General features: G+C 39.3%; 1 protein-coding gene and 1 long non-coding RNA gene across 8 annotated transcripts; both read right to left on the bottom strand.

The window, feature by feature from the left end:
• Positions 1-2,451: 2,451 nt before the first annotated feature.
• Positions 2,452-3,456, bottom strand: LOC119474723. The gene is made up of 2 exons (XR_005203629.1): positions 3,410-3,456; positions 2,452-3,277 (listed from the first exon to the last, which is right to left on the bottom strand). It is a non-coding gene; the product is annotated as an uncharacterized LOC119474723 (long non-coding RNA).
• A 569-nt stretch (positions 3,457-4,025) lies between these two features.
• On the bottom strand, positions 4,026-22,813 carry aspg (asparaginase homolog (S. cerevisiae)). Of its 7 annotated transcripts, XM_037746911.1 has the most exons (19): positions 22,318-22,812; positions 19,326-19,452; positions 17,832-17,867; positions 15,767-15,878; positions 15,455-15,580; positions 15,260-15,343; positions 14,499-14,625; positions 14,288-14,400; positions 12,857-13,042; positions 12,615-12,728; positions 12,341-12,460; positions 12,072-12,167; positions 10,110-10,273; positions 8,678-8,764; positions 8,051-8,150; positions 7,892-7,957; positions 7,708-7,758; positions 5,584-5,600; positions 4,026-5,148 (listed from the first exon to the last, which is right to left on the bottom strand). In XM_037746911.1, the coding sequence occupies exons 1-19, from the start codon at positions 22,586-22,588 to the stop codon at positions 5,139-5,141; spliced, it is 2,007 nt and encodes a 668-aa protein (XP_037602839.1). In that variant the 5' UTR covers positions 22,589-22,812; the 3' UTR covers positions 4,026-5,138. The 7 variants fall into 7 exon arrangements, with proteins under 7 accessions (XP_037602839.1, XP_037602838.1, XP_037602836.1 ...); XM_037746910.1 differs by lacking the exon at positions 5,584-5,600; XM_037746908.1 differs by lacking the exon at positions 5,584-5,600 and having other exon boundaries at positions 4,026-5,152; positions 7,709-7,758.
• Between the last annotated feature and the right edge of the window lie 3,275 nt (positions 22,814-26,088).

Below are 26,088 nucleotides of genomic sequence, written 5' to 3'. Positions count from 1 at the left end.
GTAAATTGGTGGAGTTAAAAAATAAAAACAGTAGAATAGCTAAAGGGGAATTGTATTTAGGGTGGATTATCCCTTTAATCATTTGACATTTTTGATGTTTAGCCTATTGGTTCAGATGGCTGTCAAAACAGTTTTAGTTCAACTTTAATTCATGTAATTCAATGTTTCAAAGTTTCAGCTCAGTGGGACAGAAAAATAAAAAGTTTGGGGGGCTTTTACAAGTTTTTTTTATTTTCCAGCAGGTCCGAGATGATTAAAATAATCAAGACTTAGACTCATGCAACAATGATGGTTTGACAGCCCAGCAGAGGGGGGTAAATAATAAATATTCTAAGGATGAATAAATTATTTTTGATCCCAAAAACACCTTGCAATCCACTCACACACACACACACACACTTTTTGAGAGGGGGCGGGGGGAGGCTGGGGGTTGTCAGCAGACCGATAATTACAATCCATAGTAAAGATGATTTACCACGTCCGTCCCCCAGTGGGGAGGTCTGGGTGGGTCTGGGTGGGTCTCCCTCGGCTGCTGATGAAATTCCGGGGACGGGATCCCCTGGGAGTGTGTGTGCTGCTACATCTGCTGCCCTCGCACACGCACGCACAGGGGGATGGCTCTGGGCATCTCATTAATGCCTCTCCTCCTCTCCTATGTCCTCTTATCCTCCTGCCCGTGAGACCCTCCGTCTGCAGCTTCTCCTTCTTTGTGAGAAGCGTTTAGCAAATATTGATAGTTCTTGGCGCACGGAGGAGATGAAAGGGAGAAGGAGAAGGGGGCTGTCTAAAAAGGAGAGGGGGAATAATCGGTGCTCACTGCTTTCATGAATGATTTATGCAGTAGAAAGTAGCCTATATACCTTGGGAAAAAAAAGGCATCCGGATTTTCTTGTGTCAGATTTTGAGTCTTTATCTGGTTTTCCCACCAAACTAAAATAAAAGATTCTGAATGCAAACGTGTGTTTAGAATGTAATTAAGGCATTCACAGTCTAGCTGTGTTCAAATGTGGACTAATACAGAGTTTAAACAGTGTAACGGAGAACAAAAGTCAAGGAAATGTGTCATAAATCTGGTTAAAAGCAGAAATAGGTGACCCATGTCCAGGCACTAACTGTATGTTCCAGTTCCCATACTACTATATACTATTTAGCATGCCAGGAAAAGATTTAGGCTACGTTCCAAATTGCATACTTTGCTTCTTACTTTTAGTAGCCTACATACTGCAGCTGCCCTTACAAAGTATACGCACTGTTGCATGCAGTTTGTATGCATACTGCATGCAACAGTGCCTTACAAAGTATACGCACTGTTGCATGCAGTTTGTATGCATATTGCATGCAACAGTTCCTTACAAAGTATACGTACTGTTGCATGCAGTATGCATACAACTGGGACATACTACTTTGTCAAAACATTGCGCCTCGACCTTTGACCCTCTTGCTCATCTCGCTGCGCAGAGGATTGTGGGTCAGAATAGTCAGAAAAGCATGCTGGCTTGCATACTGCAAAATGCGACCGGATGTAGTAGGACATCCTGGTATTTTTGTCATACTGCATTTGACATACTATGTATTGGGCCATACTAAATATTTTCCTGGCATACTAAAGATTATGGTAGTATGGGTATAAGAACGCACAGTTGGTATGTCTCAATACAAAGTATGTCTAATGCAGTATGCCAAAAATACCAAGATGTCCTACTACATCCAGTATGTAAGCCAGCATGCATACTTTTCTGTCTATTCTGACCCCCAATCCTCTGCGCAGCAGATGTAAAGGTCAAAGGTCAAGGCGCAATGTTATGACAAAATACTATGAATTGTATGCATACTGCATGCAAGAGTACGTACCTTGTAAGGAGCTACAGTATGTACTATAGGTGAAAAGAAAAAGTATGCGATTTGGAGCGTAGCCTAAGTACATTTACTCAAGTAGGCCCACGTATTTAAGTACAAATTTGAGGCCTATACTTGTAGAATACTTTACTTGAGTATTTCCATTTTATATAACTTTATACTTCTACTCCATTACATTTTTCTGATGGTAACTAACTAGTTACTTTCAGATTACAATTTTTCTTTCTGTCCAGTGAAAACCCTGTATCTCCAGATTTGGTGATTTTGAATTTGAATGTTTGGGATAAACTGAAGGAGTAATTGTTCCTTTATGGGTTGAGAAAATTCTCCTATCTCTTAATCTAAATAAACAATCTAAAAATCCTGTTGGATCAGCTGGAAAATGCATTGAAAAACAAAGCTGTTTTTACTTGAACTCATGAATAGTTGACTCTGTAGATATACGTGGTTCTCACAGGACAGCGAGATTAAACTTGCCAACTGTATATAAAGTAGTTAAAATGATCACAATCTTAAACATCTACAGCAGCATTAATGCAGCAGTAACATTACTCCAAAAACACCATATATATAATAGTTAAACACTGACAGAGATCATTTTCTGCATGCGTACTTTTACTTTTGATATTTTAAGTCAATAATACATACATTTTTTTTACTTAATGCAAAACTTATATGGAAGTATTCTCACATTGTGGTATTAGTCATTTTACTTAAGTAAATGATCTGAATTCTTCTTCCACCACTGCCCACGTATTAATATCTGTGTACATTGACCAAAACATAGACAATTTTTCTCTAGTTTGGAAAATTAGATGTAAAATGTCAGCAGATGCAGTGATTTTGTAGCAAGTTTCAGTACTTTGGACAGCGACCGTCCCTGCAAACTCTCGTCCCATCATCATCATCCCACACGGACTCAACAGAGACAAATGATTCTTTATTGACTTGTTTTAATCAGTACCTTTGAATAGCGGCAACAGTAAAGCAGCAGAAAAGACGGGTGTTACTGCAACAGCAGAGCTGTTAAAAATGTTGTATGTGTGCCAGCAGAATGAAATTACCGAAGCCTGATGATTTTTACAGCCCCCCACAGCTCCTGGACTGCAGTTGGCATTGTAACACAAGGGGGCACAATGAGAGTAGAAGACAGAGAGACACATTAAGGAAACAGAGGAAATCACAGTTGTTCTAAAATCATTTTAAAGTCAGGCCTTGAGAGACGGTTTCCTTTTGTTTTTAAAAGATCCATTCAAAAGCAGCATTTTTTTCCCAGGCTGGCAGCATTTGTCTGACTGGTCAAGTGGTCCTAAACATTTCACAATTTTCTCAAAGAACTGTTGAACTGTTGAGAACCACTTAATCAGAGGGACCACACGCTTCTTCAGGGAAAAGTCTTTCCTTCAAACTGTTGACTCCACTAGTGAAAGAAAAGAAAAAACAACAGCAGCTAGAATTAGTTTTCTGAAATGATCCGTTGATGGCAGATTTTCAGACCCTACATGTTACAGAAGAAATCTACACAAACAAGCTGTGTGTAAAGGGTGCTTACCTGTAGAAGGTGAGCTGTGTCCTCGCGGTGGTGTTTCCTTGGTGTCATCCCAGCCCAGAACTGAGTGACTGCAGCGTTTGCAGCTCTTTATATAGTGTTTTGGGGCTAGGTTCATACAAGCCTCTCATTCAGACAGGAATGAGGCCCATGCTGGTCCGACCGGCTGAGCTGGGTTCCACCAGCGAGGAGCTCGACGGGGCAGCCGCCCTCGAGACAGAGATAGCAAATACCAGCCACTGAAGCCTGAGAGGTCACATGCACATATGGCATATTTTTAATGTCATCTTTTAAGATTCATGTCTCATATCTGGTTGATTTATTTCACAGTAGGAGCTCACACAGAAAGCTCCACGTTGGGTTTGATGTAGTATTTCTCCTAAAGGCCTAACTGCAGTCACAATGAATCCAATTATTATTCAAGACACATTTCTTTAGAGAACACAAAGGGACTGTGCGCACTAAGAGAAATGACCTCCAACAATTGGTTAGACGTGCGCTAATTCATACAGAAAACCATGTCAAATTGGAGATTGCCTCAGCCAGGAGCGGTATATGCACAGTTTCATATGAGTTTCAACATTTGGTGCAACACAGTAGCAATCACAGGACACACTGCTTTGAAACAAGAGATTTATTTCTGTTTTTTTTTTTTTCACAGAATGAATACCACCAAATCACTTTCACAAACATCCTTTTTGAATACAGCATTGTGACGATAACCACATTGGTAACGGCAGGAACAAATTCAAGTCATTTAAATTAGTTTGCACACATTAATCACAGACGATTCTTTTACAGATGTTAACATCACAGTGCAAAATAAACTGACCTAGATTGATTTAATTCACTTTTTAAAACCAAACAAGAGTAGCGATGTTTTAACACCGTTTACAAAGATAAGGAAGCACACAACGTCATTTTTTTTGTCATCGTGGACGCAAATAATATAAGAAGACATTCATTGGAGAGCACAGAAAGTGCAGGCTCACACAATAGTCAGATTTCCCCCTTTTTCCATTTCAAAGAGAGATATGCGACACTTCCAGCTTGGTAATCAGTGCAAGAAACAGGCTGGATGAGTCTGAAAAGGTTTTTGTAGTACCTGTTTGAGCAACAGGAAATGAAAATCTCTGCTTTGGGGCCGGTGGACAAGTGTTACACGTTGAATAACATTCCAGATAATAAAAAGACAACCTGGTCTTCATTAGTTTACATGGCACTTTTCCAGCATCTCACTGTAAAAAAATATGCATAAAAATACAATCTGTGACTGTACCCTGTAGGTTCAGATATCCTGAATATATTGCTATGTTACTTTATAAAGTAATGGTACAGCAAAGTTCTTTAACTCTTTAAGTGCGTATAATAATAATGATTTAACCACAATCCTGTTGATGGACTAATGGGAGGTTTCAGCTCTCCCCATGTTTAATCCCTGATTGGACATTCACATACATATACTACTGTGCAACAATCAAAACATACATGTAGTGTACTGGTTACACAATGTTGTGCTATTAATGGGTATAATCAGTGTAAGCAGCGACGGCTTTAAAAAAGGAAGCAAATCTAAGGATTCATCGTGGCAGCAACTCTGAAATTCAACAGGATGGTTTTTCGGATGGCGTGTCGAGGACGGCTTGGGAGGAAGTGGATGCAAACAGAGGACGGTTCCTGTCGGTTGAGGTAGCGTCAGCTCACAGTCCTGTCGGGGTGGCGGTGAACTCGATCACTCCGCTCTGAGACAAAAAGAGAGACAGGATTAACAGGAAGCACTGGGGAGGTGAGAGGTGGCTCCTGACTACTAGTGTGCACACACAAGCACAAAGACACACACAAAGACACACACTGGTCAGCCTGGTGTAAAACAGGTTTGGCATTCACAGGGTGGACAGGCATTAAAGGTGATCAGAGTTTACCTGATGTGGTTTTGATGAACAACAGAGAGGTTTGAGGCATGCTTTACTTTAAAAAGGTCATGGTTGCTTCTCAAAACCAGGGTCGTAACTAACAATTACTTTAATTATCAATTAATCTGTTGATCGTTTAATGGATTTGTAGACTAAAAGATTAATCGATTAATCATCATAAAATAGAGAAAAAGTCCAGTAATAATTTCCCAGAAATTGATTTACTTTTGTTTATAAAACAGAGTAAAACCAGGAAATACTCACGTTTTAGAAACTGGAACCTGTAAATGTTTGACATTTTTGCTTTTAGAAAAGGGATTAAAATGGTTTCTGTTTCATTTTCAGTCAACAAACTAATTGATTAATCACTTTTTTATTTAGAAATGTATTTTTCAATAACCAATTTCTCTCTTTTGTTCAATCTTTTGAAATCTCTTTTAATGCATTTTATTACACGGCTTTGTTGAATACTCGATTCTGATTGGTCAATCACTGCGTTCTATGGTCTGTTATTTCTTTATAGCAGACCGTTGCTATGTAAAGCAGACCGTTGCTATGGGCTCAGTTCTGATGTCGGACTCTGGCAGACCGTTTTTCTGTCAAATTGTTGATTTCTTAATTAAGTAGCCGTGTAATAAGCGGGATAATGTACAGGGGTTTCTTTCAAAACAATGACCGGCTCGCTGTACATTATCCCTTACTTACTGCGTATCGTGTATGTTATTTAAAGGGGAACACCACCTAAATTAAGAATTCCAATATGTTGTTTCCATGGCCTCGGAAAGTTCAATCAATATTTGTGAACATGAGCTACTCTCTCTCAAAGCCAGAAACAAGAGAAGTAAGTGTCAAACTTGTGATGTCATAGGGTATAAAGCAGGGCTGTCAATCGATTAAAATATTTAATCGTGATTAATCTCAAATTAAGCGCACATTTTTTATCTGTTCAAAATGAACTTTAAAAGGGAGATCTGTCAAGTATCTAATACTCTTGTCAACATGGGAGTGGGCAAATATACTTTCTTTATGCAAATGTATATATATACATATATATATATATATATATATATATATATATTGTAAATCAATTAACAACACAAAACAATGACAAATATTGTCCAGAAACCCTCACAGGTACTGCATTTAGCATAATAAATATACTCAAATCATAACATGGCAAACTGAAGCCCAACAGGCAACAACAGCTGTCAGTGTGTCAGTGTGCTGACTTGACTATGACTTGCCCCAAACTGCATGTGATTATCATAAAGTGGGCATGTCTGTAAAGGGGAGACTCATGGGTACCAGTAGAACCCATTTTTATTCACATATCTTGAGGTCAGAAGTCAAGGGATCCCTTTGAAAATGGCCATGCCAGTTTTTGCTCGCCAAAATGTATCGCACATTTAGAGCGTTATTTAGCCTCCTTCTCAACAAGCTATTTTCATACGATGCCTGTATCTTCACTCTAGCTCTAAAACTGAGCCCGCTACAACCTGAAAACCGCAAGTTGCGTTAATGTGTTAAATAAATTAGGGGTGTTAAAACGAATCTGCGTTAATGCGTTATCGCGTTAACTTTGACAGCCCTAGTATAAAGTCTGGAGCTGCTCCATAGACAATGAATGGGAGGCTGATTTTATGGACCCACAGAATGTTTGTTTTCTTTTTTACACCCAAATGAGCTTTATTTTATTGTAGTGTTCTCCGTTGTGAAACAGAAAATGTTCCCATATACTCAGGGCATTCCCCTGGGTGCTCTCAGTGTCATCTATAACATCTTTCTTTATTCATTGTATATGGAGCAGCTCCACACTTTATACCCTATGACATCACAAATTTGAATTTCAGCACTCTAGTTTTTGGATTTGGGAGAGAGTAGTTCATGTCAACTAATATTTTTGGACCGTCTTAAACCACAGGAATAACATGTATGAATTTTGAAAATGGGCACAGTTCCCCTTTAAATCATAATATGCACAAGGGCCTCATGGACACTTGGTGATTAGCACTGTCGCAAGCCAGAAAACCCTTGTTTTGAACGCTAGCAGGGACAACTGAGCCCTTCCTGTACGGAGTTTGATGTTCTCCCACTGTCTGGTGCCAGGTGAACTGGCAGCTCTCAACTGCCTGTAGGTGTGAATGTGTTTGTTGTGTATACATGTGTGTTTTAGTCCCGTGATAGACTGTGACCTATACAGGGGTGTCTTGTAACAATGCATGCTGGGATACACAAGCGGTGTATAAAATGGATGGAAGGATTGCGAATAGACACAAGGGCATGCACAACAAAGAAAAAAGGGGAGCTAAAGCAAGCATGCGAAAGAGGATCTCATGCTCAATATGGGAAATACACAAACTGGGACACACATGTTCACATCTTATTTACCTCATCATCATCATCATATTCATCATACTCATTAAATTCACCAAATACTGTCTGAAATTAAACAAAACAAACATGTAATTATAGATAGAGAATTATACCAGTCTGAGCGCTATGCTGGCATGCAAATGAAGTTAAAGCTGCTAACAGAAATAGAGATGCTAGAATGGAAATCCTGTAGGGTTACCTTGGGTTTTTTGCTCAAGAGTTGGACTAAAAAGGCCACCACATCCTTTTTGCCAACAGCTTGGGCCTATGACAGGTGAAGAAAAAGAATGAATAGGATGGAGTTTCACTTTATGAACTGTGTTATTAAAAGTGGAGTGCATGTGCCGAGAGAACACACCACTCGAAGCGCTGTCTGTCCGTCGTAGCCGGGTTTATTCAGATCAGCTCCGGCAAGGCTCCAGATCTCCAGGCCCTCCAGGTCACCGCTGGCTGCCAGGCTGCAACACAGGAGGACATGACAGGGTTATTACAGCGTTTCCCGAAATCAAACAATCAAATAGCCACCGGGTGAAGGACAAGTTGTTGTGTAAAGAGACTTCTCCAAACGGGGTCAGCAAGAGACATACAGGGACAACATCACGGGAATAAATCGATAACGATGGACCTCTTGACTCGATTTGTTGTTTGTCATTTTATCTCAATAGCGACAAAAGTTCATTGTACCTTACAAAAGGCGTGTTTCTGAAACTGTGAATTGGAACCATCTCGACAAAAACCTGTCGGGTGTCTCAGGTAGATAAATAACAACAGGGGCCAGCCGGTGTGTCGTACATTTGCCGGCACAGATGCAGAACAGATCTGGAGCTATGCTGCCGGGGAGCATTCCTACAGTTTGTGTAACAGCGGGGCGACTGGTTGAACCTGTGTCAGCTATGTAGGATGGGTCACCGTGATGATGGGCTGAGCAAACGAGCAAGTTGTGACTGTACATGTTGTCTGAAGACACGGTTGTTGTACGTCTCACCTGCACAGTTCAGTTCCCGCCTCATCCAGCCCGTCTCTGGAGAAGTGGGCTCCGGTCTTTCTCAGCAGCTTCACCACCTCCTTGTGCCTAAGTTAGTTAGAGAGAATGCAATAAAGCCATATACTTATTACTGTATATGTGATATACTGTATAATAGCATATCATTCAGCTGATACTGAAATGATCACCTCATAAATCCTGCTAAGAAAGATAACTTAGATAGAATATTTTAATTTAATGCCGTTTGACTTTCAATGAGTCAGTGTGGTTTTAGTTTGGCATGTAAGAACAAGTTCCTTATCCCCTGCAATCAACCACCCACGCAGTAGTCATCTGCAGTGACACTTGTAGTGACAGGAACTTTTCAGTAAATCAGAAAAAGGCCTAAACATGTTAAGCTCTGAGCTGAGTTTATAAATAAGAGCTGAGCATGCAATGTAATAGAGTTCAAATTGATGCTTAATTGTTTAGAGGTATGTAGAGGCACACACAGCCAAGGGAAATATTAATAGAATGATTTAAACGACTTCCTGTAGAGTTAAAGAAGCCAGTATCATCTCATCTGTGAAACTGGGAGCAGGTTGGTCGGACTGGTTCAGAGGACACTCCCCATGTTTGTTCTCAAACCCTTCTTTCTCCATGCATTCTGCCACTCCTTATATGGGCATCGGGCTGTGGTGCACTGTGAAATGTCAGTGACATTTAAAGCGCGTCGGACATGGCGACAAAAACTAAAAACTCCGGTTCTATTACTTAGTGTCATTTCATGAAAAGACATTTTAGGAAGGGCAAAGCAAGCAGAGGTGTGTGTGTGTAGCATCGGAAGCGTAACGACAGGTGCTAGCTGCTCTAATGCATCCCTCTATCATCACAAAAGGAAACAAGTCTATACTTGCAGTGCCAACCGTTAAAATAGGACAACAGCCTTTTGGCACGGCTTCGACAAATACAAACGTTTTCACCCTGAGGCTCAACTTAGCACTAAATCTGAAACATTAAGCGTGGCTTCTCCCTGATAGACTTTTACACAGGAATGTCAATGAATGACAAAAAAAAAAAAAAAAAACCAGCTTTGGTAAAAATAAACAGCGTCTAAACTGTCAGATTACAATTAGGCTAATTAGTTTATAATTGTTGCCTGGCCTCTAAACTCCATTACGAGTTGCTCCCCTGGTCTCAAACCCCTTCTGACAGCCGCGGCTCCCTTCCTGTCATTTAAGCAGAGCCACGTTCTCTACCTTGCAGCAGCTCATTTAATGAAGTCTCCTCTACAGCAGCTATTAACAACATATTTTCAGGAAATACTCCATGTTTGCTAATGGCCAAAGGGGGATTGTAAATGTTGCGTTTGCAACTTCATAAATGGCATTATTACTCTAACAGACGGATAAAAACTAACACATCAGCCCTTATTCTTTAGAATGAGTTTTACCTGAAGCGCACGGCGTTGCTTAGGGGTGTGTCCCCGTAGCGATCTTTAGCATAGACTGTAGCTCCGTTATTCAGTAGGTACTCCACCAGTTTGAGGTGGCCCTCACAGGCGGCAATATGTAGGGGTGTACGTCCATCGTAGTCACCCAGACAGAAGTTACTGCCCTGTGCCAAAGACAAACATGAACACATCAGTGTACTTGTGGTTAAAGGATAGGGCTGGTGATCGTCTAGATTTATCCTTATTGTCAACAAATCTGAAATAATATGGAAAGCCAACAATTAATTGATCCTATTAATAATTATGATCTGTGAGGCCAAAGCATGATATAGCGTTTTCCTTCGTGCCTTAGAGCTTAATTGTCCACAAACTATTAAAAACACATCAATAAAGCACACAGTGGCACTGGGTGTCATGTTCCCTTCATTACAATGAACACTGGTGCTGTAGTTTACAATGAATGAGGCTGAGAGCCACAGACAGAGTAGGAAAGTCGGAATGTATCGAGAGATTGTTGGTTTTTGTTGTTTTATAGGATGTGTTGACAATAACAAAATCATAAAATATCGCCAGCCTTATCCTTTAATACATTTCTGTAACCTTCTTTATAGGGCTGCAACTAACGATTAATTTTATTGTTGATTAATCTGTCGCTTATTTTCTTGATTAATTGATTAGTTGTTTGGTCTATAATGTCAGAAAAATGTGGATCTGTGTTTCCTAAAGCCCAAGATGACATTCTCAAATGTCTTGTTTTGTCCACAACTCAAAGATATTCAGTTTACTGTCATAGAGGAGTAAAGAAACCAGGAAATATTCACATTTAAGAAGCTGGAATCAGAGAAATTAGACTTTTTTTTCCTTAAAAAAATTACTCAAACCCATTAATCGATTATCAAATTAGTTGGCGATTAATTTAATGGTTGACAACTAATCGATTAATAGTTGCAGCTCTATTTCTTTATTACTGTTCAGCAGCACATGTAAAGGCAACAAACAAATAAATGAGGAGTAGGAGGATGAATGAAACTCAAAGTGAAAAAAGAAATGGCCAAAGTTCATCACAAGCAGATTGCTGTGGGGAAATGAATATAGCACATTTAGTAGCACATTTACAGTTTAGATTTGTCCATAGAAACTGTAGGCTGATCCAAGCAGTGACTGCATACAAGTCGAGCCACATACAAACATGCACACGTGACCGCTCGGGCGACTCTAGGCCTGCCTTACCAGTCCAGCCTCATGTTTTGTTAGGCTGTGTGTTGTTTCCCATACCCCTCTAATACGGGATAGTAGTGACCCTGGAAAAAAAGGTTCACCTTGGTGCGTTAACCCTACAAAACAAACAGATCGAGATAATACTGGTAAAATGCTGCTCTGCTGGCTTAAAAGTGGAGTGCTAAACTGTGTTTAGAGTGTCATAGCCTAGGAAGGTTGATAGCTAATCCATTTAATACAGTGATAGCTTCAATTGCTTACTGTGTGTTTGCTAGAGAGAACAACAGCACCTATACATGTGCATGAGAATGGCACTAACATCTCTCTCTAGGAGAGAAAGTAGAAAAAAATGAAGAGAAATGTGAAAAGGGGCTGCTCAAAGCTCTGTTTGCACTTTTACTAAAAGAGGCACATTATTTATTTGTATTATTTTATTTATTTCAGTCAGAAGATTCTATCTATTTTCTTTTATTTGAAATATAGGCCTTAGTTTCATCGTGTTAGCACTAATTTTATTATGGTAAAAATATCATTTGGTTTATTTAAAAGTTCAATGTGTTTTAATTATATTTGATAGAAGTAGGGGTTAGGGCTATAGAGTGAAATTTAGTCATTATGAGGTTCGGGCCGTTGATAACCCCATGGTGTGAGTAGGGTTATTAAAGGGTTATTACGTGCTTGACAAACAGTCAAAAACAGGTAGTGATTATCAACTCTACGTGTGTAACTGAGATCGTAGTGTACCATTTCCTTTAGGGCATCGAAGGCCTCTATGTCTCCGATCTTCGCAGCAGCACACGCCAGAGGGGGAGTCAGGGCATCACGGATGGCTTCCAGCTCCTGTCGACAACACAGACTTTAATCAGAAAACTACTTCTCGTCTGAATGGGTAAAAATTAATTAACTTCACGTTTTGAGATGTTGGGTTCAACATTGCATGCATAATAGCAGTTTGTTTGGTGAAGTGATAGGTAGTCACACTATGTACGTCTCTGTATAGGTGGCGCGCTCACCGCCTTGCAGCTGACGCTTAGAGACTTGGCGATGACCTGGATGAAGCGGCTGTCGCTCAGACACAACTTGGCTCCTGCCAAGTCAGAGGTCATCTCACCTCGCAGGTTCTGAGCCATCATCTGGACAGAATAACACACACCGGAGCTTCACTTGTTTTCCTGATTATTATTATTATTATTATTATGTTATATGTGGAGATCCTGTTAATCTACAAGCTCTCTGTACAGAGTTTAAGTGTTAAAAGCGATGCTACTTTTGAAAGTAGACACCAACCTTTTTCTTGGCATCCAGAGTTATGTCTTTCTTGGCCAGTACGTAGGACAGCTTTGACAAGGCAGCCTCTGGAGTCATGTCACCACCAGCTATCAGCCCTGCATCCATCAACACCTGAGAAGTCATAGGTATATATATATATATATATATATATATATAAGACGTGATTTATTCTCTCAACTGGACAGTCTCTCCATTTGGTAAAAATGGGGCAGGATTGAGTGGTAGGTGTCATAACATGCCTTGCCGGTGTTATAAGATGCAGACACGGTCCCCCTCAGACACTGGGTGCAGTTGATGATGATGACACCGGAGTCGGTGGCCTTCTTCAGCTCATTCAGCAGGTCAGGACGGTTATCGGGGGCATTTCCACTGCCGTAGGTCTCCAGTACCACACCCTCCATGGGCGGCTGCAGGAAAGCCTTCACCTGGACGCAGACATACAAAGCATTCACATTATAAACTCCCCAAGATTTACGGCCAACTGAACTGGCTTCTCAGCTGTGTAGAATCAAATTGAGGAATTAGTATTCCATGTTATTTTTCCTGCAGCCCCTTTCACTCCGATGCATGAGACCATCCACTCTCCTAAAAGCCCATCTGGTGCCTTCTATGCAACCAGTATCTCAGTCACTGGTTGGCTGGCACCGGGAGGCCCTATACCACATCATTAGCCATGGCGTCTGACTAGAATGGCAGATGACTGAAATGGCAGGAAGGAGGGCAATTAATCTGAAGGTGTTAGCAAGCATAAAGTCACTTGGCAAAGCAGTCACCATAAAACATAAGAAGAAGGTGACATTAAAAGTGCCAGGTTCGGTCAGGATTTTTTTTGACGTGGTAAGCAGTTTGACTAGAAATGTTTTGACGCAGATTACCAATGAAGCTCTCATACGACGAGAGCCTGGTGCATAATCAAAACAGCGCCTCGTAAAAGGCAGTTAAAGGCCGTAAGGAAGTCTTGATAGCCGAGCTGGGCAGTGGGAGCAGATTGAGACAGTAAAGTTGCTCTCCCAGCAGCCTCTGCAGGGGGGAGGTGCAGCTAAACGTTACAGTATCTACGCCAGTCCTCCCTCTTTACAGGGTGATTGGTCATGGCCCATAACTCCTTCTCATCTTTCTCTGGGCTGAGCTTTGATGGCAGTTTACATGACCGGGGAAGGTAACGGAAGACGGGTAATAGCGCAATTAAATTAAAGTTAGCTATATTTTATTGCAGTTAGACAAAACAGCAGTTTTGAGCAGTCGGTTACTTTTGAAGAACATATCTTTAATTACATGGAGAAGGAAAACTTTGCACCACGCTGTTAACATTTCTAATTTACTCCTTTCATCAGTTGACTAAATATAATCTTTGTGTAATTATCCATAAATAATTAAAAGAAATCAGATTATACTCTTGAGATAAAGTGAATTTTAGTGTTATATTTTTAAAGCAGGTAATGAGTGATCTATAATGTGATTCTTTTGTCTGTGCGTACCACAAACAGTCTAGACAGATCAGTCAAGTCTGTGCAAGAACAAATACATCAAACTATGAGCTGCTGAATGATTCCCCAATGAGGAAAAAATGATTCTGCTGTGTGTCACATCAACCAAAGACCAAAGGCAACAGCTGTGACCGAGACAGAGTAAACATCTCTGGTCCGGTTGAGTTCAGCTGAGCGACTCACAGTAGCAGAAGTGATTCCTGGGAAGAGCCGGAGCAGGCCCACATTCCTGTTCAGCTCAGTGCTCACGTGAAACTTTGCTGTGGTGTTTGCCCTCCACACTGTGTCCCAGTTGACTAAAGGAACAGATGGAGAGAAAAAAAACAGATTAAAAGTGAAGAAAAGTAGCATTTATTTTCCACATGACGACAGACCCATTACATCAACGGCTTACTTGTAATGTCCACTTCACAAACGACCAGAGGAGGCAAGTTAGGAGAGGAGAACGCATTGAAACTCCCAGCATCCACCTTGGTCACACGGTTCCCTCTGTAGAGTTTGTTGTAGAAATACAAGCACACCTGAATAGAAACAAAGATGTATTTAAGGCACAACATTCGCTCTTCTACAAGGACAAAATCCCTTTAACATATACATGAAAACCTGAGAGCATCTAAAGATGGAACTGTTTTATCAAAACTCATTTAGAGCTGCAACATTAATTGATTAGTTGTCAACTGTTTTGATAATCGATTAAACAGTTTGAGTTGTTAAAAAAAAAAAAAAAAAAAAAGACAAAATCCTCTGATTCCAGCTTCAGCATATTTTCTGGTTGCTTTTCTCCTCTATGACAGTGAACTGAGTTTGTGGACAAAACAGTGTTTTACTGCACTTTGGTGGTAGGTAGATGGACACAGATAACTCTTTTCAGTGTTGTTCTTGTTCTGGTATTTGTTGTTCAGTATTGCGAAACACCGACGTTAGAAAGCATTGTCATCAGACAAGTCGTTTAGCAGAGCTTTTGTTACCTTTTGAATTCCCGCAAAAGAAAGTCACATCTAGAGTCTCATATTCATTTTCTCTCTTACATTCACAAATACAGAAATTCTTAATTTTCCCTCTTTGAGGCTGCCAAATTAAATGATTCTAATAATCTAATATTGAGTAGGTGAGGAGCATTTATGTGCCATCTCCTTTTTTTTTTGTTCTCCTCACCTCAGGAATGACAAACTGGCCAGCAATCAGCAGCGCCCCCAGCAGGTTGTCTCTGCCGTCATTCCTCATCTCATAGATCGGCACCTGAGCAGAGATAAAGTTTCTCGTCTTAAGGAGGGCAGAAATTATTTAAAATGCTGCAGACACATTTTTTTTTTTTTTTTGTGTTAGACCCTTGAGGACAGCAGCTCTTACCTGTGATCCGGTGAGAATGATTGGTTTGCCCAAATGTTCACACATGAAGGACAGGGCAGAGGCAGTGTAAGCCATGGTGTCTGTGCCATGGAGGATCACAAAACCATCGTAGTTTTCGTAGTTTTTCTAGACAAGAAAAACATAATGCGGATCATTTTAGATGGCAGCATAAATACAATGCTTTTTTTTCTCTATCATTTTATATGCTGTATTTTATGAGCTCTATGAATCTTATAGGCTTAATTGATGCCTAGCTTTTAAAAAGCATAAATTATAAGTTGTTTATTTAGAAATGGTTCCAGCAGAAAGTACCTCAATGTCCTTTCCAAATCGACCCCAGTCATCTGTGGTCATATTGGAGGAGTCCAGCAAAGGACTGTACTCTACAATATTGTAGATTATCCTCTTATTATCTTCACTCAGCCTGGAAGAGAGAGCAGTTCATTATATAGGAGTCTCTGTCGTTATATACACAAATTTAATTATCATCTATACACAAACAAAATAGGACAAACAACCCAAAATAAATCAGTCATTTTAGTCGACGTTCACTCCAAAAACCACATAAAAGGACACAAGGTTAAACAAATGATTGTTATCTCCACTGTGACAAATGATTATTTGTCTTCAACATGCTCGTTTAACAAAGTCGGATCAAGTTCTGGTTAAATTTTAAGAAGTGAGTTTAAAGAAGGATAGGAAGAATGCTGAAAAACCAAGCTGACTTTATGAAGCGAGACAAAGTCTATTTAGCCGGGCCTTCTGTCTCAGCAGCAGGGTGCCAAAACCTGTTTCAGACACACAGAGAGAGAGAGTTTTGGAAGTGTAAAAAGGGAGGGGCACGGTTGGCATACGGTTAAAGAGAGAAAGCACTTTTAAAATTTGCCATTTTTTGCTTTCCACTGGTAATGTTGTGTGGAGCTTTACCACTGTGTATTGTAAACACAGGCCGGGCTGAGGGATGTCAGGTGGCTGATTTGATATATCTTCAGGGTTATTTGTGTCATCAGGTTAGGGCGAAAGTCCGTGTTTCTTTTTCCTTCTTATTACAAGGGAGGGAGCCTTTCATGTATACATATCGATGTCGCCTCTAAGTGGAGTTTAACTCGGGCGTCCCACGGCCTCACCTGCGACAATACGTATAAAGCGGCGTGACCGGCTAAAGAGCCATGGAAAGATTTTCTTTTTAATCTCCCTTTTAAAGAAACAGGGTGGGACACCCACCTCCCCCCCACGCACACACACATTACCATAGGGCAGCCTTATAACATGAAGATAGGAGCTGAATGGAACAGCAGGGGGACGGTTCACCCAACCAGGGGTCTTACAGACACTCCTCTAATTAGCCTCAAGTCCACACACGACCCTACAACATATGTTTTTCATAATCTTGAAGCCACAAGAAAAATACTATTTAAATCACCAATTATTCATCTATCTGGCAGTGTACCCTAAGGTGTACATATTATTAGCATAGTTGTGCTAAGATGCCCCATAGCTTAAGAATAATGAATGTCTGTGTGTGTATATGCATGACTGGGGACTCGAGAGGTGGAGGAACAGGGTTGGAGGTGGGGGGGGGGGGGGGCAAACAGCCTTGTGGCGTTGCCTCTCAACATAAAGCTTTTCAATAAATCAATAAACTAATTCCCTCCTTCAACATGGGCTGGTACTGCTTACAGTATTAGACTTGCATATGAGCCTACATCCGTTGACATTATTAACATTTAGCCAACTCAAGAATGAGCAAATATGAAAAAGGAGATCATGCTCTATTTGCTGAAGGTGTGAACAGTCCTCCAAAATCATTTTGATAAGCCTTCCAAACAGATCTTTACCATACATCCCACTGCCGTTCACACAGTTTTCACAGTCGACATGAAGGCGGTATGGAAATGAGTGAGTGAGGGTAAGTTTCGGGTAAAAGGCGCCGCCACTATCGCTGACAATTAAGACAATTAAGAGGCCGTTGATCGGCTGGGGGCGCTGCTCTCACTGCTCCACAGCACATGCACCAGACGTCAAGATAACGTGGATTAAACAAACAGCAATAGAGTAGATTAGCCTTGCTTCTCAAACAAAACTTTGAGGAAAGATTAGTTTATCTCAGCTGGGCTGCTCCTCTGCCACACATTAAGGCAGCTGGCTTGTTGGTGACAGAGGTGACATTAGCTTTAAGTGTGTGAGTAAAGAGAGACACAAAAATACTTCAGGCGACACACAGCTCCGTGCACCTGTGTCCTTCCTGGTATTTAAGGCCACGTCGGCATGCATTACCCGTCAGGCAAGCACACCCAAACATTTGGTCTCCGCAGAGACATCAAACCACTCTCAAGACACAGCGCAGGCACACACAATGTAACCAGCGCTACAGCACCCGTGAAATAGACGGTCAGAATGGGGCGTTGGCTTCCTGTTAAAGCAACAAAAGCAGTTTAGCGTCATTAAAACCGTTGAGGACAGCAAGTCGTTTCCATTCAGTCTCTGCTTTTTCTGATATAAACTACATCACAGACAATAATACAAACTGTACTCTTGGGTATAAACTAATAGTCATGATTACAAGGTGCAGTGTTTATCAACTCCAACATGATTTAACCTACAGTACACATTTCATTCTCTTCACATACTGTAGAAACAACATGATTTCGGCCTGGTTTAGCTCTCCAGGGCAATAACTCTATAGTAGATGAAGTGTAACATTTTTCCGGGTTTCCACTGAGAAGTGCCTGGTCATTTTAGTCGCGGGACTACTTTTCAAGGAACTAAAAGGTTCCTTCAGCCCATTGTTGTCTGGGTTTCTATAGCAGTCTAAAGACCTTAGAAGATTAGGCAAATTAGTCCGCTGTCATATGAAAAAGAAGATGGCAGGTAGTGAAATTAATTGTGATGGAAGTATATGGAAAATAAAGTGCATGACAATCTTTTAAGTTCAATATAAGTGATAAACATTTTGAATTTGCATTTGATAATTACCTCTGTTGTTACTGTACACGGATTTACATACGTAAAGCCAACAATACTTGCTGCCTCTGTGATCACCACTGACCTTGCATGATAATCTTCAAGGTACCAGATAATTACACTTTAATTCGAATATCAAATAAAGCTTGCAAATGACAAAAAATAAAACCAAATGGCTGTGAAACTGGTTAATAAGAAGCATTGTATGTGTTTGTGACTCTGACTTTATTGTAAGGTTTTTTAGCATCTGAAAGACGCCCATAATATACTGTATATAAACATAAAATGTCTTAAAGTAGAAGATATTACACATACAATCAGAACATGAATCCTTACTCTCTGTAGACAAGAGCATAGTAGTGTGAGGAGCAGAACTAGGGATGCACCGATCCAACGTTTTCAGTCCCGATATTGATACCCGGGCTATTGGTATTGGCCAATACCGAGTACCGATCCGATACCAGTGTTTAATTAATAAGCTGTATGGCTCACTGTGTGGAAGTGACTGGGATCATTCTCTTATGTGTAAGGCAACATCAGGCTTAAATTTAACATTTACTGAATTATTATTTATTATCAAAATAATAAATTGTACACCAGCAACTTGGCAAAACAAAAATCTTCAAAATTAAAAGGAATTATAATTTTAACGCAGCAACAAATTGGTCAAAATGTGAACAGGAGTTAAAATTCCAGTATGTAATGTTTATAGTATACAAACATAACATTTTAATAAATCGGCCCCATTGTCACTGATATCCGATCCATCTATTTGAGTCAGTATCGGCCTGATATGCAATTCGGTATCCGTGCATCCCTAAGCAGAACATAGATTATTGTCATTTTTCTGAATAAAGTTATATAGCTACGTGCTGACTGAGCAGGGAGTAATTCTGGGTGCACTTACGGCAGGACCAGGCTGTTCTCAGATCCATAGTAGTCATAGAGGCAGGTCTGCTGGGCGTACAACTCATCGTGTAGGATGGGCAACTTACGCAAGCTCTGAACAAAAGAATTGGCTTGTGGGGCGAGCACTGTGGGGGACAGGGATAGAAAAAAAAAGGGGGTTATTGTAATATGTCATAGCTTGCTCTAATGTTTATCAGTAACAGTTTAGGAGAATAGTATAAGGGCTTTACAATCAGCTCAACACCAAACACCAGTCTCATACTGAACCCTAGTGGTAAATGTGAGAAATGTCATTGTTGCAGGGGCTGAAAATTACCCCTAAGTTATGATTCTTAAGTTAATCGTTTTTAGGCCATTGAACTAGGCACATGTCTAAAGTGAAGAACTGCTAATACATTGCACTACTGCTGCTGTAGAAGAGTTGAATGAAAGCCAGCATCTTCATTACAATTTAAATGAGAGACACGTGGCGGCTGACAGCCACATGAGCATAAGGGGAAGGGATCAACTTTCTCCGAAGTTTGGTCTGAGGGGACGCCCACAGTCTCAGACTCAAATGGCACACAAAGTGAACACGTATTGATGATCCAAAGTAGACTCAACCCATGTTTCAGTTACTGGGACATGGCCTTGGTTTGGGAGAGTCATTTCAAAATTCAGTGAGAAGCAGTTGTCAATATATTTCACTCTGAGCTAGCAGATTGAATGGCTAGAAATGTATGATTCTAGGGTCTTTAAACATAAATGTGAGGACACCATGAGTAGTATGCATTTTGGTGCATATACTGTACATGTCGGCTTATGAACCTACAATCCACATTTAAGCATAATCTGTTAGTGTGCTTCATATCCAGGCCATTTAAATCAGATTTAAAGACAAGCCTACAATCTCAACCAGACTCCATTCTTTTTTAGTCCTGTAATAATCTTGCACATGTTCAATTTTGCACAGCTACATTTGCACATTTACTACCTCAATTTCCTTTCTTTTTTTTTTATTGAAGAACAAAACACTGTATCTTGCACACTTTGCTAATGTCTAGTTTGTTTTTGCACACTTGCTAATGTTTCTAATTTAGATTTTTTGTATGCAAGTTGTAGTAGTAAGGGTATATTTATAGCGTATTCCAGTATTCTGTGCGTTGACCTGTACATTGCTTGGATAACCTGCTGCTGTAACACAATAATTTCCCAATTTGGGATCAATAAAGTGCATCTATCTATCTATCCATCCATCTATAACAATACAATTCTATTATATAACATTTTCACAACAACAAACACCTTTAGGCTATATGGTAATTAATACAAAGTAAATAAGGAAGTGAAACGTTGATGGAGGGGTGGTCTTGCTCTAACTTGACCCTGAAGCTGACAGGACCTTTGGATGCAGTAGCCTCACTACATGCTCCAGATGTTGCCTCATGTCAACATCTAGTTATTCATTGAGAGAAATATGTGACTTCACTCCAGCTACACCATCAGGGGGCAGCTTGTACAAAAGGTGTCTTTAGCATTACCTCCCTAAGAGAAACTTTTAATTAATTTTAGTTGGCTGCCAGTGTAGATAAGAGTTTATTACTGGTCTAGTTCATCACCTAAATAATGGTCCATTTTACATTTAGACTCAGGAGTCAAGGCAAGGCAAGGCAGGGCAAGGCAGGGCAAGGCAGGGCAAGGCAGGGCAAGGCAGCTTTATTTGTATAGCACATTTCAGCAAACATGAAAGTTTTAAGCTTTGATTTAAAAAAACTCAGAGTTGGAGTTGGTCCTGCAGGTTTCTGGGAGCTTGTTCCAGATATTTGGTGCATAAAAACTGAACGCTGATCTTCTTCATGTTTAGTTCTGACTCTGGGGACACTAAGCAGACCTGATCCAGATGACCTGAGAGGTCTGGATGGTTCATAACATAGCAGAAGATCAGAAATGTATTTTAGCCCTAAACCATTTAGTGCTTTGTAAACCAGCAGGAGTATTTTGAAATCAATTCTCTGAGAGACAGGGAGCCAGTGTAGAGACAGTTTTGCTCATATGTACACCTGTAGCTGAAAACACCAGACACTGAGTACAAATATAATATCAATAGAACGTGCAATACTTCTTTTTATATTCTCATGTGCAATATTAATGTCCAACATGTGCAATATTACTTATTTTTCTGTTTGTTAGCTTACTTTACCTTTTTTATTTTACTTATCTTATTAACTCATTTTAACTTAATGTATCTTACTTAATTGTTATTCTATTAGGCACTGGCGCTAGAAATAGTACTTTTTTATTTTATACTCTTGTATTTTATACACTTGAACTTGTTGTAATTTTGTTATATTTTTGAGCAATCTCTGGCACAAGAATTTCCTTTGGATTAATAAAGTTCTATCTTATATTATTTTTATTTTTCCTTTTATATTCACCAGAGAGCCACTTTGTAGAATTAAAAAGTCATGCTTTCTATCATTATTTGACCAATAATTTGGTCTGATAATCAGCCTTAACATGTATTTTAAAACTGTTAAGAACAATTTGAAAAGTGTTTTTCCACGTCTGTATTTTTTTTTTATCTTACTTTGCCTTTTTTATTTTACTTATCTTATTTACTCATTTTACTAAATGTATCTTACTTAACTGTTATTCTATTAGGCACTGGTGCTAGAAATAGTACTTTTTAAATTGTATACACTTGAATTTGTAATGTTGTTATATTTATTAGCAATCTCTGGCACAAGAATTTCCTTCAGGATTAATAAAGTTCTATCTTAACTTATCATATTTTATAGTGTCCTTTAGCACTATAGCTATAGCTTGGGCTGTGTAATGAAGCTGTTTGCAGGACTATTTTAGAATGCATGTTGTTGTCACGTTGACTCCATGTGCGCATGCTAGCTGTAACATGATAACATGATAGCAGGTGCTAACTCCTGTGCTAGCAGAGCTGTCACACTGTAGCTGCTCCACCCTTTGGATGTATAAGGACATAGATAAATAGATACCGTTATCATGAAGTGTCATCCCGATGGTTCCTCCGGTGTTGATGACCAGGACTCGAGCCTCGAGGGCGGACGTCGGTGAAGTGGCCGCCGCCGCCGCCGCCGCCGGTTCAACCGTCTCAAACGAGCTGCAGCTCGACAGCTGTCTCCTTCGACATGGATGCAGCTGGAGATTTCTCAGAGAACTAATATCGTTCACTTCTTTCAGGTCCAGTTTAGGCTGAGACAGAGCCCGGGCCAGAGATGTCAGGTTGTTGATGCTGTTGTCCGCCATGATGAAGATTAAAGGTGCCCCGTTAAAAAGCGCTAGTTCACAACACGGTGGTCTTCACTAGCTGGAAGCACGCTGACACACGGTACCGCTTCTCTGCTCTTTTATTCTGAAAAACAGCTTCCATCGTTATCATGTGATGTATTAAACAGAGGGCGGTACCGTCATTTAGTTAATGTAGCCTGCAGTACTTGATTCTTCCTCATTTAGCACCCCTCTCTCTAATTTTGCCCTTGAAACGCGCTGATGGACAAGTGTCCACCGTGACGTCACTGAGTTGGGCGTGGCCTCAAGAGCAACAAACTTCATATGTCCATAGAGGGACAGGCACAGGTGTTACAATAAAACTGCAGAATATATTTGTACGGATTTGTTTTGAATAATATTATATCTGAATAATATTTACTAAATAAGAATACTGAAAATTTGCATGCAACAGATAAAATCCTTAAAGCTGCAGTGGGTAGAAAAATATGATTTTAAAAAGTTGTTTTTATAAAACGGTAGTGCAGCTATTCTCAACCCCTGGGCCGGGGCCCACTGGTGGGCCTCAGAGGACCACCTAGTGGGCCATGGAGGACCCGCCAAATGGTTACATTAACCTCTTAAAAATCCGATGGCAGCTATTCTGTCTTTCAGAGGTTGTAGCAGGCTCAGTTTTAAAGCTACCGGTATCATAGGAAACTAACAAACCTAAAGAATCCATTGGTCCCAACCGTGTCTTGCCATCTTGTCGGGAAGGAGGCTAAATAACGCTCCAAATATACACTGAATTTTGGCGAGGAAAAACTTTCATGGCCATTTTCAGACGGGTCTCTTGACCTCTGACCTCAAGATATAAAATGGGTTCAATGGGTACCCACGAGTCTCCCCTTTACAGACATATATGTCTTGGATGCAGTGACACAAAGTTGGTTGTGGTTTTTGAAATGGAAAAAAATGTTGTTGGAGCCCAGTTTGTAATTTATTTGGGAAGGTGGTCCTCAGAAATGTTTTTCACAATCAGAAGTGGGCCTCAGGATACAGAAGGTTGAGAACCGCTGCAGTAGTGCATGAGACAGGTAATCTGAAAAAAATTCATGTGCCTCTGTGTCTTCCGGTCCTCCGGTGCTCCTAACAAAATCTGCAAGATTTCACAGACAGGAGGAAAACAACCAATCAGAGCTGGAGCCTGCCGTCTCTGAGCAGCTGTCAATCATTCTCAAACTCTGATCAAACAGTCAAACTAGGCAGCGCTGATCAAATATTAATCAATATTATAATAGCATAAACATTCTGCCTACTGCAGGTTTAATATGATGTCAAAAATTCAGAGAAATACATAATACAGACAGATAATTGTATTAAAAGTTCCTAAAAACAACAACATGAACTCATATTTGATGCAATATTCAAATAAACTGCTCAAATTTCAACCAAATCACTCGTTTTTCCACAAACTTGCAGGTATTGCGTTCACTGTTTGGGTTAATTGTACAGATCATAAGTTGTTCTATTCTGTTATTGTTATGCATTGAATATAATATGAAATATCCATAGAATATGTTTAGTCAATGATAGAAAAGGGCTTGGGTTAGGAGCCACTTCTTCTTCTTCTTCTCTCAGTTTCTGGCGGATCCCAACCAACTTTCAGGTGCATACAGCCACCTACTGTACAAGAGTGTGTAACATCATGTAATTTTACATATTACTTTACATATCCTGTGTCTCTTAAGAACATTAATAATAACATTAATAGAACATTAATAGAACATTAATATTGCCTTCCTGGTGCCTTCAACCCCCTCACCCTCTGCTCCCAGTATCTCCATCAAATCCCAATCCCGTCCCTCCTCTCTGACTTGGTCCTGTAGTCTTTGTCTTTCAGCCTCATACTTTTTACAATGAATTAGGATATGCTGCACATTTTCTTCAACACCACAATCCCCACACTTGTCACTGTTCCTTTTCCCCATTAAAGCCAAAGTGCCATTAAGACCTGTGTGATCCAGTCTGAGTCTTGTTATGATGAATTCCTCCCTTCTGTTCCTTTCTTTATATTTCTTTGTTGTGACCGACTTTTGTATTCTGAAATATCCCCTTCCTTTCTGGTCCTCCTCCCATCTTTTCTGCCATATCTCCACTCCTTTCCTTTTAATCACCGTGTTTTCTTCTCCTTTCCTAAGTAAAACTGGTACTGTTATTTCCTTTTGCAGTGAACTTTTTGCTAGTGTATCTGCAAACTCATTCCCTTTCACCCCCTCATGTGCTGGAACCCAACAGAATAATATATCTATACCCCCTCTATGCAATCTTAGCAAGCTATAGTACAGTTCAATGATTAGATCTTGCCTTACAGCTTTTGTTGACTGTATACTTTCCAAAACAGCTTTTGAATCTGTGCATATTGGGAGCCACTTGTCTATGAGATTGTCTGACTTTAGGTAGCCTGTAACTACCACAAAGGGGTGCTGTTACCCTTTACATACATAGAGGCTCACTAGACTAATCAGATGGGGGAAAAAATAGATACTGAAAATATTACCAATGCCATATTCACTATCAATACGTAAATCATTTTTATATTTAATGTGTTCATTTCAAAAACACCTAAAATAAAATAGTTTTGTCGTCAGCGGACACAGTTTAGAGTAAATCATGACGTTACATTCTAGAATGAATTGTTGTGATGTATAACTAATAACAAAACACATTCTAGAATGAATTGTTGTGATGTATGACATAACGTTAACTAATAACTAAACACATTTTAGAATTAATTGTTGTGATGTAGTATGACATAACGTTAACTAATAACTAAACACATTCTAGAATTAATTGTTGTGATGTAGTATGACATAACGTTAAGTTAAGTTTAGATGAACCTTTATTAATCCCCAGAGGGAAATTCAGGTGTCAAAGCAGCAACATCAGCAAACAGAGTGAAACACAGGAGAGGTAAAGGTATACAAAAATTATAAATACAATAATATAAATATATAGATATAAATATATATATAAACAATAATAGAGATAATATATATATATATATATAAATAGATAAAAACAATAATAGAGATATAAATATATATATAAATATATATATATATATAAATATATAAAAACAATAATAGAGATATAAATATATATATAAATATATAAAAACAATAATATATATATATATATATATAAACAATAATAGAGATATAAATATATATATATATATAAACAATAATAGAGATATAAATATATGTATATATATATATAAAATAATAGAGATATAAATATATATATAGATATATAAAAACAATAATAGAGATATAAATATATATATAAATATATAAAAACAATAATAGAGATATATATATATATATATAAACAATAATAGAGATATAAATATATATATATAAACAATAATAGAGATATAAATATATGTATATATATAAAATAATAGAGATATAAATATATATAGATATATAAAAACAATAATAGAGATATAAATATATATATAAATATATAAAAAC

The sequence above is a fragment of the Sebastes umbrosus genome, chromosome 16 (genome assembly GCF_015220745.1).
Source record: "Sebastes umbrosus isolate fSebUmb1 chromosome 16, fSebUmb1.pri, whole genome shotgun sequence".
NCBI lineage: Eukaryota > Metazoa > Chordata > Actinopteri > Perciformes > Sebastidae > Sebastes > Sebastes umbrosus.
The sequence above is the reverse complement of the archived record's forward strand: the minus strand, read 5'-3'. Positions and strand labels throughout refer to the sequence as shown.

Coding starts and splice junctions, on each gene's coding strand:
- aspg (XM_037746908.1), bottom strand. CDS start 22,588: ATGGCGGACAACAGCATCAACAACCTGACATCTCTGGCCCGGGCTCTG. Junction 15,879..17,831: donor TCTGACCGTCTATTTCACGG/GTGCTGTAGCGC, acceptor TCTCTCTTCCAG/GCTGAGTGAAGATAATAAGA. Junction 15,344..15,454: donor TCATTCTCACCGGATCACAG/GTAAGAGCTGCT, acceptor ATCTCTGCTCAG/GTGCCGATCTATGAGATGAG.